This window comes from Corapipo altera, unplaced genomic scaffold (genome assembly GCF_003945725.1).
Source record: "Corapipo altera isolate COAL_440 unplaced genomic scaffold, ASM394572v1 126, whole genome shotgun sequence".
NCBI classification, from domain to species: Eukaryota; Metazoa; Chordata; class Aves; order Passeriformes; family Pipridae; genus Corapipo; species Corapipo altera.
Window position 1 is genome coordinate 3,179,478 of NW_020884937.1, and position 13,242 is coordinate 3,192,719.

Sequence of the window (13,242 nt, forward strand, 5' to 3'; positions counted from 1 at the left end):
GAATGCTCCTAAAGATCTCCTCTTCCTCTTCCTGCACAAGATATTCCAAAGTATTTTACTATGTGTCCTGTAAAGAGTTAAGAGAGGGGATCTCTGAGGGGAGTGAGGTTCAGGAAATCTACTGCTTGTTGAAATTTGGTGTGAGAGCTCCTGCTTGGGGTCATTTTGACAAGTTTGGTGCCCTTGGGTGGTTCTGTTTCCACCAGATTTGGGTTCCATTTGCCCCATTTTGGGGAGACTCGCTGAGGAACAGGCTCAAACTGAACATGTGCAGCCCAACAGGTCGTGGCTTTCATTCCAGCCTGGGCCCCACACGGATCCCAGATGGATTTCAGGGGGCAAAGCTGGTGGCCCCACATCTGCAGCAGGGGACAAACACAGCCTCACAGTACCCCCATATCCCTGCATCCAGCTCTGCCCTGGATGGGAAAGGGAGGGTCTCCATCATGGAAAACTGCTCTCATTTGCTTTGTGCTTCCATAACACTCGGGATACTCTGTGTGACTCACAGGCCTCTGGAAGTAACACACTGCAACTGGTTCTTTCATTTGGAAAACTGGGAAGGGGTAGGAGTGGGGACCAAGGCCATGCTGCTCCTTATTCCGGTGATTTGCATGATCCAGAGCCCTGGGGAAGCAGGGAAGCTCTGAGCCTGGCTCTCGGCAGCCCAGCTGAAAGCAACAGGAATGTTTTGACCACATTCCCTCTTGGAATCATTGGCCTGGGTTGGAGGATGGAGGGAAGGGATGGAGGTGTAACACACCACCACTGCCTGAAGCTCAGAGCTGTCCCGGGGGTGACTTAAACTGCATCCAAGCCTGATGGAAAAGAAGCAGGAATCTGGCTGCCAGCCCGTGTGTGGTCACTCAAAGAGAGGGAACACCCTGGAATTCCACGTGACGGCGGAAAAGGAGTAACTGGAACCGAAGGTGGCAGGGGAGACTTGCCCAGTGTGATCCCGGGGCCAGTGGAACAAACCATGTGCCCGTGGGCAGGCGGCATTCCCGGGCCTGGGCTGTTATTTCAGGCTGTATCCCGAGGGCAGGGAAATGCCAGGCCCACTTCTAATTAAGGAAAGTGAGGAAGGGAAATGTGAGTGGCTCCTCTCGGAGGTGATGAAGCCGAAGGATTCCCAGTTATCCCGGGCACAGCCTGGGATACCCAGCCCAGCCCCAGCCTGGGGATGATTCCCAGTTATCCTGGGCACAGCCTGGGATACCCGGCCCAGCCCCAGCCTGGGGATGATTCCCAGCTATCCTGGGCACAGCCTGGGATACCCAGCCCAGCCCCAGCCTGGGAACAATTCCCAGTTATCCCGGGCACAGCCTGGGATACCCAGCCCAGCTCCAGCCTGGTGAAGTCCCCACCTCTTCCTGCCTTGCTTGAGTTGCTCCAATCTGGGAGTTGGTGCCAAATATCTGGTGGGGAACCCAAGCAGGACCGGCAAGGAGGGATGAAGGAGATGAGCTCACGGGTATTTTCCTTCTCTCTCCACTCCTATGAGTCAATCAACCCACTGAGCTGGAGCTGCTGCCCTGCAGAGGTTTGGTTCGTGCAGAGGGACCTCGGTGAGCTGGTCAGAATCCTCCTCTCTCTAATGGGAGCTGCTTGGAAGGAGAAAAACACCCTCAGAAGAGCCACGGGGAGGGAAGGGGACGCCCCAAGCAAAATAGGTGCTGGGTGTCGTGCAAAAAAAACCCACATGGGTGGTGGTGAGGGCTCCTCGGGGTGGGGAAGCCTTTGGAATGACACAGGCAGGCTCCAGAGCTGAGTCATGGAGAAGGAAAACTTGAAGTCACCTTCCAGATCCCCCTGTGGTCCGAGGAAGAGCCCGATGGGGTGGCCACAGCAGCCTGTGCTGGATGAGGATCCCATCGGCTGCCACGGGACAGTGTCACCCACGGGGCTGGGAGGCACCCTGGCACTGGGAGAAGGATGTCAGGGCTCTTGCAGGATGCCAGACCCTCTGCCTGGACCCTCACAGGTCACTCCCATGACTGTTTTGGTGCAGGAGCATATGACACATGACATATTAATTACAGGAGCACAACGGTGGGGTCAGGATCAGGAGGACACAGGGTTTCTGCTGATGCCAAACCAGAGGTGACAACCACTCTGGGGCTCTTTTTCCAGCATTATCCTTGTACTCCATTATCTTCTTTTGACCCCAAAGAAAGCAGTATGCTGCTGGCAGCAGCACTATTCCCTGGGGTGGTCATGACCCTTTGGAATTGCCACTTAAAGCACAAAACCTCAGGAGTGCTTGGCTGCTTCCCTCCGGCCCCGGTGTGTCCCCTCCATCCTGGACAGAAACCACTCTGCTAAAAAAATTCCCACTTAAAAAAGCCAAAGCATTCCAAGGTGTCCACGCTGCCCCGGACAAGGCGCTGTGCCTGTGTGGCACTGCCCTCTGCTGTCGGTGCCTGTGGGGACACCGGGCCGAGCAGAAAACACCGGGATTTATGTCACCTGAGGCACCTAGGAAGCCACAGCGCTGTCCCAGGAGGATGCCGCGCCCGGGACTGCTGGATGGTCCCCAGGCATGACAGGCAGCAAAGCCCTGGAGGGCTCAGCCCTTCTTGGGCTTCCCTTTTTCCCGGGCTGAAAGCAGAAATGGGGACTATATTTGGTGCTGCCTCACCTCGGAAAGAGTCACACAGAGCCCAGAGCATCAGCCCGGGCACGGCACCTCCTGTGGGCAGAGGAAATGAGTAACGGCAGGGTCGCTGCCTTTCCATGACCCTCTGCCTTGGGGCTGCCTGGAGGAACAGGAGTTTCCTTCCACGTGCTGGGATCACCAGCTTCTTGGGGACCCGCATGAAAAATGACTCCTCAGCTGACTTTTCCAACAGAGAAACGCTCAGGCAAAGCCTCCCAGTGATAACAGATGACACTGTTTGTCCTCCCCTCCATCAACAGCCTTTTATTCCTTCTTTGCAAAGCTGGAAGAACTCATGGGGGAGGATAAGGACACACAACACGACCCCAGAGATGGTTCTATCTCCCAAATTCTCCTCAATGAAAGGCCTCTAGATGGGGCTTTAATGCAATATTGCTGCAGGCCTCTGCCAGGCTGGGATGGCCCTTGGAGCCACCCACCTCCCAGCACCCCTGGGGGCACCCAGGGGGGTGGCACGGTGCCACCTCACCCCAACCACTGGGATGAGAGAACTGAAATATTCCCATTTCTTGGCGAATAACGTGGAGTTGATGAAGCCGGATTGGATTTGACACCCCTCCCAGCATGTTTCAGCCCCCACCCCAAGGGTGCTGATCCACGGACACTGTGGGAACCCCAAATCCCATGCAGGGCTGGATGGGTGAAGTTTGAATGGTGTTTTTCCATAAGGCTTTTTTTTTTTTTTTTTTTTGGAAAAGGTTTGGTCAGGAACCGGGCTGAGATGTTTTATACATTAAAAATTAAAACATCATCTCCCCTCTCACTCCCAAAATAAGCAGAATCCACATGGTTTGCAGTGCTGGGAAGACTGGAAATGCCTGAGAGTGCATGGCCAGTGCTGGGAATAAAATCACCGAGCTCCCAGTGTCACTCCAGGAGCTATTCCAGGACAAAAGGTTCATCCCCATTATCCCACCCCTTCTGTGGCTCCTGAACTGGTTTGCCCACCCACTCTGGGGGCCAAATCCACAGATGACACCACCATGATCACCCAAGGTCTCACTTTGTTAGGTGCCCAGTTGTCACCTGCTGGGCACGGCTTTGTGGAGCTGAGCTTAAACCCCCAGGCACGGGGGCTTTTGAGAGGAGAGCCCAGTGTGTCCTCCTGCCATCTGTCCCCGTGGGGACAGGGGGTGGCTCAGCAGTGCCACACACACAAGCTCAGGAGGGAAAGCTTTTTGTTGCTGGGTGGCAGCAGCGCTGAAATCACCCCAGGGATGACGATGCCAGCGACGTCATCTGGAAAAACGCTGCCACAAAGGGTGACTTTTAGGGCATTAACCACTTCCCAGCCCCTGCACCAGTGCTCAGCTCTTGCCTGCTCGATCAGCCCTTGCCCACCTTGTCTTTCCATGGCTGTGGAGTCCCTGAAATATTGAGTGGCACGTTTAACCATTGGACAACAGTGCAACCCTGGCACAACTGCCCAGTTCTTGAAGGGTGGGTCAGCACTTGGGGCTGCAGCTCTCGTGTGACCACACAGACATGGAACACTTGGTGTTCCCGTGACTGTTTGGCCCTTGCACAGCTGCTCATCCCAAGCATATCCAGCCCCTTCCATGCCTGCCCTACTCTGGCACATCTGCCCCTTGGTTGCCCAACCCTTGCACGACTTGCCAGCTGTCCAGATGTGGCATATCCACCCCTTGCATAACTGCCCAACTCCTGCACAGCTGCCCGTGCCTGGCACATCCAGCCCTTGCACACCCAGCCCTTTCACAACTGCCCAGCTGTGGCACAGCCAGGCTTTGCACAACTACCCACCCCTGGCACATCCAGCCCTTTCATGACTCCCCAGCCCTTTCTCAGCTGACCAGGTGTGGCAAATCCACTCCTTTGCACATCTGGCCCTTGCCCAGGTCCTCATCCCTGGCCCTTGCATCGCTGCCCATCCCTTGCCCAGCTGCCAATCCCTGGCATACCCACCCCTCGCAGACCCACCCCTTGCACATGCGGCCCTCTTGCCACTGTCTATCCCTGGCACACCCATCCCTGGCACATCCAGTCCTTGCACAATACCCTGATCCTTCCTTGCACAAGTATCCAGACCTGGCACATGAAGCCTTTTCACACCTGGCCCTTGCACTGCTGCCCATCCCTTGTCCAGCAGTCAATCCGTGGCACATCCACCCCTTGCACATGTGGCCCTTGCACTGCTGCCCATCCCTGGCACATCCACCCCTTGCACAACACCCCGATCCTTTCACAAGCACCCAGACCTGGCACACGCAGCCCTTTTACACTTGGCCCTTGCACTGCTGCCCATCCCTTGCCCAGCTGCCCATCCCTGGCACATCCACCCCTTGCACATGTGGCCCTTGCACTACAGCCCATCCCTTTCCCAGCTGCCCATCCCTGGCACATCCACCCTTTGCACAACACCCCGATCCTTTCACAAGCACCCAGACCTGCCACACGCAGCCCTTTTACACTTGGCCCTTGCACTGCTGCCCATCCCTGGCACATCCACCCCTTGCACAACAACACCCCGATCCTTTCACAAGCACCCAAACCCGACACACGCAGCCCTTTCACACCCCCCCCCTCCCCCCGTCCCCCCACCTCTCCCCCGGCTCCCAATCCCTGTGCCACCCACGCCTCGCACACTCCCACCCTCGCACACCCACCTTTGCACGCCCACCCCTCTCCCCCCCCCCATCCCTTCCCCGCCCATCCGCACCGCACCCATCTGGGTGCCCCCCTTTTCCCCGGCTCCCTCTCCCGCTCGCTCTCCCCGCCCCGGCGCTCCGTCCCTCCCCCGGGGGGGTGTCCCCTGCCGCCGTCCCTCCCCCCTGGCCGTGTCCCGCCCCCGGCCCGCCCCGGGCCGGCCGCGCTCTCGGTGCCGGCCGCGCTATAAGAAGCGGGGCGGGCGGCGGGGCCGCAGCGGGCGCGGCGGGGGAACGAGATGAGCAGCGCCGGCGCCGCTGCAAGATGCTGGATGGACACGTCCTGCTGGGATGGCTCTCCTCCTGCGCGCTCCTAGGGCTGCTCGCCTGCGCCCCGCGGCCCTCCGCCGCCTACTTCGGGTAGGTGCCCCCGTGCTCCTGCTCTTCAACTTTTATTTTAGGGTTTTTTTTTTTTTTTTTTAATGCTTTTTTTACTTTTTTTTTTTTTCTTTTTAATGAGTCTCGTCCGTTCCGCCCGAGGCGGGGATGCTGCCGCGCTCCTTCCCCTCGCTGGGTGCGGGCATCCCGGGATGACAGCCGGCACCGGCGCGCCTGTCCCGCTTCCCACCCGCTCCCAGCCGGGCGATCCCCCGAATTCCTTCGGCGCTGTCGGGCTCTCCGGGAGCCCACCCGGAGCTGCCGGGCTGCGGGAAGCAGCCGCTGAGGTCGGGAGAACGCTCTGTTCCCCCTTTTCCCGAGGGGGTGACCCGCATGGAGGGGACCTGTAGCGCGCCAGGTGCGGGGTGCGGGGTGTAACCCCCGCCAGAAAACTCTTTTTTCGCCCAATTTAACTTCATGCCTCGACCCCAGGTGCTGGCCAGCGGGTGCCGGCATCACCCCGGTGATGTTTTTTTTTTTTTTGGAGGGGTGCTTGCCGTATCCACCATCCCACGGTGTGAAGGTGATTCCCGAGGGAGCGGGGGGGTCCCCGCATCCCGACGCTCACCTGTGCGCGGGGCAGGGTGTGGCCGGCAGGGGGCGCTCCCGGCCCGGCAGGTGGATCCCGATCCTTCCCATTCCCGACCCCTTATCCCAATTATCCCTTTTATCCCCCTTTTCCCCCGAATCTCCTCTCCGTGGGCGCGGGGTTGAGCTGGAGGACCTAAATAGACGCGCTCCCTCCCGCAGCCACGTTGCGAGGCTTCAGCTCGCAGTGTCTTTCCCTCTCTGCTTTTTTGGGGTGTCACTACCTCTTATCCTTCATTTTAAAACTATTTGTCCCAAAACGTTGTCGGTTTGTGAGGGGAGTAGGACGCGAGCAGTCGTACGAGAGGGTTTGGTGCAAATTTTCTCCAGAGTGCTGATTCTTGCTTTTCGGTTTTTTTTTCTTTTTTTATGTTTTTTTGTTTTTTGTTTTTTTTTTATTGGGAGGGGGGGATGTTGTGTTGTGACCGCTGGTAGGAGCCACTGGACCAGCCCTGGAGAATGTTTTAGCAGACTTTGAGGTTTTCCCCCCTTCTTTCCAGTAAAACAAATCCTGGTGTTGAGGCTTGTCCATTGCTTGTGGTCTGGCAAAGTTTTCCAAACAGTGCTACTTACATCTTCTGTTTCCAACTCCGCAACCATTTAACTTCCTGCTGCTGGGGCTGGTTTTTCTGAGGAAACAGCCTTGTCCTGTGTGTGCAGGTTTTTAGGAAAAGCCCTCTTCTGCCTCGGCAGCACACGGAGGGCTGCACCGAGCCCGTTGCTCGTGTGTCTGCTGAAGACCACCGGCACTGAGCAGCTGAATTGTGCCGTGGGGACCGATGGGGTTTGTAAGGAGCTTGGCTCTAACTCCCCTATTAATCTGTGCAGTCTGGTATCTGCTGGAGTGCAGCAGGTAACTCATTCCAGCTCCTTCTGGGATTTCTCTCCTGGCTGGGGGAGATTTTAACTTGAGAGGGGAACACGTTGAGCCACGGCTGGGTCTGTCCTGAGCGCTTTGGGTTGTTCTCTGTCTCGGTACAGCTGCTGTTTCGGATTTGAGACTCCCTCTCTGGCAAGAAGGAGGGGATAGGAGGTTCCAGATGTGCACCCAGCCAGATGTGCACTCCAAGTGCTCCGGGGCTGCTGTGGTGTGGAGTTTGCTTATGCAAAGCATCCCGAGTTTAAAGCCCCAGCGAAGGAGCAGCATCTGCTGTTAATCTGCTCTTTGTTCTTCCAAGAGGCCTCAAGCAGAGGCTGCACTTGCTGAGCTGCGGGGGGGCACTGGGAGCAGTCAGAGCCGAGATCCCAGGTCCTGATAATCCCTGGTGTGATTTAACAAGTGCGTGTGGAAGAGCTGAGCCCTCCTCACCGCGGGCTTCTGTGTATTGATAAGGAAGGAAATCTTCCTTGGTAAAAAGCTGGATCTTCCTGCAGAACTCTGTGTTCTCTGCCAGTGCCCTGTGAAGGGTGGTATTGACCTTTCTTCCTATGGAGAAGCTGCTCCAGGAGAGGCAGCACATCTGTTTATTCTGATAAATCTTTCCTGAGCACCTGAATGTGTCACCTGAGCTAAAATACTGAACTGAACTCAGTTGATGCACCAGTTTCTCTAGGCAGGGGGAGGGATGCTCCTTCCCAGTCCGAGGCATCACCAAAGCCACCAGGACACCTTTTGGTGGCCTGCTGGACCCTCTGCTCTGGGCACTGCCACCCCTGTCAGAGGAGGTGGAGGGGCACAGACCGTGTTAAACAGATGTCGTGGTGTAGCTGCAGCTTGGCTGCTCCCTTCCACGGTCTGCAGGGGGATAGGGACAGCTGTGGATGATCCCTTTCCCCCCCCCTCCCCATCCCCAATGTCTTATTTCAGGGAAAGAATTCGGTGTCTCCAAATGTGTGGCCTGGTGGGGAATTAGTGGGGACAGAAATGGGGCCCTGGTTACGCGATAACAAGTTTGTGTCAGCATGGAGTTATGTCTGGGGCTGTCCCGAGGGGCAGGAGGGGATGCTGGGGTGGGAATAGCACGGCTGGAGGCTCCTGCTTCCCTGGAAGTCTGGCTGTGGTGTTCCTGGAGGGATGCACAAGCAGCCAAGAATGAGAAATGCCCTCTGGAAGCTGAGCTTGGGGTGTGTGTGTGAGGTAATGGTGATGCAGAGGGGGCTCTGGCTGCTGCCATGGAGGAGATGTGCTGAAGGAAACGGTTCAGTGTCCAGGGTGAAGGGAGGGACAGGTTTTTCCCTAGCCTTGGGGTGACCTGGGTGCTGCTGCTCTCCTCCCTGGAGCAGGAGAGAAGCAGGTGCCAGGTTGACCTGGAGCTGATACCCGGCAATGGCAGGACCTGAGGGGGATGGTGGTGTGTGGCATGAGCAGAGCTGAGACCCTGCAGGCACCTGCTCAGGAGGGGGTTTGAGGGGTTATAGTCAGCCCTAACTACTGAAGAGAGTGGCTGCAGGGATGTGCTGGTGCTACAGCTCCCAAGCCTTATCTGATAAGAGACTTCTTGATGCTGAAAAGGAAAAGCCATGTCTACAAAACTGAGCACGGCCCCGATGGCTTGTTGTGTGTTTAGAGCTGCACATCAGGGTACCTGATGATGCTGATGGGTGCATTTTTGGGGAGGAGAACGTGTAGGAGACTGTTACAGGCTCAGTCTGCACCAGAGGGGGAAGCACTGCCTTGAGAGAAGTGTCAGCTGAGAACAGTGTGAGATGCACTGGCTGTTCCAGAAGTTCCCCGAGCTTTTATGCTCAGCCATGGCCTCTGCAGCTGGGCTGTCTGAAAACTAATTTGCACCATATTCCAACTGGCTGGTGGGGGTAGTTTGGAGCAGCCCCAGACTGCTGGGATCCCTGAGAAAGCATTGCATTTCACTTCTCCTCCTGCTCTGCTTTCCCTGTGCCTTGCACGCTCTGGGTGTGGGCACCACCCCTCCTCCCTTTCCTCTCTCAGATGTGGCTGGGGGTGGTGGAAATGCCAGAGCAGCATCTGGGAATTGTGTCGGGTCTTGCACTACTGCGCTGTGGAAGTGGCAGATGACAAGATTAGCCGTGCTGGGGTGACAGGCAGGCTGAGGAACTTCAATCCTGCTGCGCCCCGGGGCTGGTGGGAAGGAAGGGAAACCAGCCTGGAGGAGCTGCTGCTTTCCTGAGCTGCCCGCTCTGTGGATCTGAGGTGAAAACCCGTGCAGGCCATAAATCACACCCCCCTCTGTTTCTTTCTGGGTGTCCTGATTTAGAGTCTGATTCAGTTTGGATGCGCCCCTTCCTTGTTTTTCTTTGCCGAAGGAGCGTTTCCAGCGTGTCGGGATTTGCTCGGCTTTGCTCAGAGCAGCAGGAGCCGAGCAGCTCTGCCCCCTCCGCAAACACTTGTCAAGACAGTAGTAATGTTACAAGTGGCTCATGCTTACATAGTGTTTATATTGACAGATTGCAATGTTCTTCATAAATGTAACCGAGCTGAGCTCTGCACGCAGGCAACAGGAACCCTCAAATGCTCACGAGGGGGAGAGGGAGGGAGGGAGGGGAAGCATAGCTTGCCCTAATTTACCAACACACCCCTGGCGAGAGCAGGTTCTTTGCTGCCCAGTGGGGGGTTTTTAGTGTGGGAAGTGCAATATATTTTTATTCCCTTTGGCAGGTGCAGAATAGGTGCCCACGGACAAAACTATAGGTTATGTGCTAACTATAGGTAGGTGCTGTCGGGTAGAAACTTTGTAGTTCGGGGTGTAACTTTGCTAAAAGCACTTGGAAAAGAGCTGGATATTGGATTTGAAGGGGTGTTCGGGGGTTGTGGTCACTGAGCGGGTGGGTGGTCGAGCACTGAACATGCTCCCCAGGGCAGTGGGCACAGCCCCAAGGCTGCCAGAGCTCCAGGAGGGTTTGGCTGATCCTCTGGGGCACAGGGAGTGACTCTCGGGGATGGGCCTGTGCAGGGCTGAGAGTTGGACTGGATGATCCTTGTGGGTCCCTTCCAGCTCGGCATATCCCGTGATTCCGAGTTCCTGCCAGGGGTGAGACTCGCCACGCGTGTCCGAACTGTCACTCGGAGCGTGTGGCGTCACCTCGAATGTCACCTCCAATAAAAGCAATCCCACGGGCTCCGCTGCCTGGTTTGTTTTTTTTTTTTTTCCAGCCCGTGGGACGCGCTGGGTGCCAGCAGGGCTCTCGCACATCCCAGATTTCTGTACCTGTCACTGGATGGTGGTGTGGGGCCACCCGAAGGCGCGGGAGCTCCCGGGGAAGCTGCGGCGCGTCGGCTTTTCCAGGCGCGCCTCTCGCTCGTCTCTGGCGTGTGTGAGACGGAGCAGCTGGTTCTCGGAGCAACCCAAAAAACCAAAAAAAACCTGGGCTCGGGTGGCGAGGCAGGAATGCAAGAGCGCAGGCAAACACAGCTGGAGCCTGCAGAGGCGGCTCCCGGGGGCTGCCAGGGCGGCTCTGCCATCCCGCCGCGTTCCGCCCTCTTCTAGGTGGGTTTTGAGGTGCTGGGTTTTTAGGGTTTCCTAGGAAGGGTGTGCCCGGTTCGGTTTGTTTTATTCCCCCCCTCCCTTTGCTTTTCTTGTCACGTAGGGACTGCTCTGAGTCCTGCCTGGCTCCTCTCCCAAAGTTGGCCTCTCTGGGTCAGTTCAAAGCAGGTTTAACCTCCATTCCTTGGCCCCGGGCAGCCCCGTGCCCAGAAGCAGCATTTGCTTTGGAGGTGCTTGGAAGTGGCACCGGATTTGATGAAGTGGCCACAAGGGTGGTGGCAAACCCAGGAACACTTGGAAAAATAGCTGAGGTCTGCCAGACCTTGCATCCTCATCCCTGGGAACCAGGATCTGTCCCAGATCGGGCTGGGAAGTACCTGAAAGCTCCTCTTGCCTGCTGTGTACTTAGAGGATGGAACAACCTGTAATTTAGATAGGGGTTAGTATTTTTGATGCCTTAAGTACTGGATTGACTGTGTTGCTTGAGGTTTGCCTTGTGCCTCAGTTTCCCTCTCTTGGAAAGACAGTGGGGCTGTTTCTCTCTGAACTCAGTGGTGAGAGCTTTCACAGCCTGTGTGTCCAAATATTGCATTACTTTTTTTTTTTTTTACAGGGGTCACCAGTGCTGTAAATGACCCCCTGGGGGGAGAAGATGGCTTGTTCTAGGGAGAATATTGAATGTATAATTGGCAAAGCGGGCATGCAGTTCTTTAGCCTGGTGTGATGCAGGACTAGAGACCAGGAATCCACAGGACTCTGGGCTCCTGGTGAAAGGCCTGGTCAATGATTAACTTGCTTTCTGGAAGCTGCTGACAACAATAAAAGGGAGTCCAACCCCTCAACCCCAACACAAAAAGCCCGGGAGTGTTTAATAATTAAAGGCCTTGTGCTTTATCCGGGGTAATGAGAATTGCCTTGAGGCTTATTCAGTGGCAGGTAATTGAATTAGTTGTGGGATTGGGAAGGGGGAGGAAGTTAAGTGGAAGGTCTGGGAGACTTCGTGGAGGAGTCACTGTGATACTGCTTAGTTGGAGTCTTTCTGACCAGGCTGAGTTCTGTCAGATTTTGCTGCTCCCTTCATTTTTCTGCTTAATCCACTGTGCTGGAGGACTGGGTGTTATTGCCTCCTGGAGAATCATGGAATGATTTGGGTTTAAGGCCCTCTAGTTCCAATCCATTACCATGGGTAGGGACACTTTCCACTAGCCCAGGTTGCTCCAGCCTGGCCTTGGACACTTCCAGGGATCCAGGGGCAGCCACAGTTTCTCTGGGCAACCTGTGCCAGGGCCTCCCCACCCTCATAGGGAAGAATTTCTTCCCAGTATCCCATCTAACCCTGCTCTTTTTCAATTCAAAGCCATTTCCCCTTCTCCTGTTAACTCTGTCTGTGTAAAAAGTCCCTCTCCAGCTCTCTTCTAGATGTTCCCTCCCAGGGATGCTCCATTCCATTCCCTTCACTTAAGGAGATGCTGACAGTGTCTTTATTCCTAATAAATGTTAATAATTAAACACTCCTTAAAATCTTCTTTTTGATGGAAAATCCTCATCAGAAGGCACTACTGAGCTAAGATCCCGTGGAGGGGGCTGAGTAGCCAGAGGAGGTACTGAACCACTGAGCATCACTGGTGTTCCCACTGCAGGAGGGAATTCCTGGGGCAGAGCTGATCAGAGCTGGGTGGGACCTGCAAATCTTGGCTCAGGAGAGCTGAAGACTGGACTTAAGCTGCCCTATCTCTATTGCATCCCTTTGCATTGATGCCTTCTAGGAGGGGCTTCAGTTGGAAGGGGATTTTGAAGATTTTGGAGATGTTACATTGAAATATCCCCACTGGGGTGACAGCCTTGAACACGAGTTTGGGTTACCAGAGGTGGAAGGACTTCTGCTGCCAGAAGCTCCAAATCTCTGCTCCAGTCACACAGAGTGATGTGGCACCTTCAAGGCTTGGGCTGGATCAGCTCTCATCCTGAATTTTTGCTGTCTGAGGTGTTGGATGAGAGGATTCAGTGCATTAAAACTGCCTTGATCTGCTCTCTCCCTGTTTCCAACTGTGTGGTTCCAGCTGGCTCTTGGGTGGGCACGGCGCTTGCTTAATTCATGCTACAACCTTTTGTTAGACACAAACTTCACCCCAAGTGCCCAAACTATCCAGGTAGCAACCTGCCAGCTTCCCTGAGGGCGTGTTGAAGCAATCCAAGGAGTCTCCCACACCTGGCTTTCCAGACTGCAAACACGCTGAGCCTCTGGCTCCCCTCCACGCTGAAACAGCCCTTACTGTCTGCAGCCAAAAAAAGCTCTCTGGTGGCTTGTAGTGTATTAATACAATTGGTTTCTCAATCTGAGGAGAAGCCCTCAAGCAGAGGGACCTGTTGTTTGCACTCTTAAATATCCATGAGGGGGCTACTGCTCCTCCTGCAGAGCGTGGCTGCAGGTCCTGGTCCAACTCGGGACTGGTGGGATATGTTTTCCTGGCTTACTGGCCCCAGAGCTCAGGAGCCAGCTCAGGTCAAGTTGAATAGGGGCTAGGCATTA

At 55.7% G+C, this 13,242-nt stretch overlaps 1 protein-coding gene across 1 annotated transcript in view; it reads left to right on the forward strand.

The window, feature by feature from the left end:
* Positions 1 to 5,577: 5,577 nt before the first annotated feature.
* The window catches only part of WNT9A (Wnt family member 9A), a 58,918-nt gene continuing 51,253 nt past the window's right edge, over positions 5,578 to 13,242 (forward strand). The window contains exon 1 of the mRNA XM_027660660.1: positions 5,578 to 5,706. Coding sequence (XP_027516461.1) covers positions 5,612 to 5,706 — 95 coding nt within the window. The 5' untranslated portion in view covers positions 5,578 to 5,611. The remainder of the gene's footprint in view (positions 5,707 to 13,242) is intronic.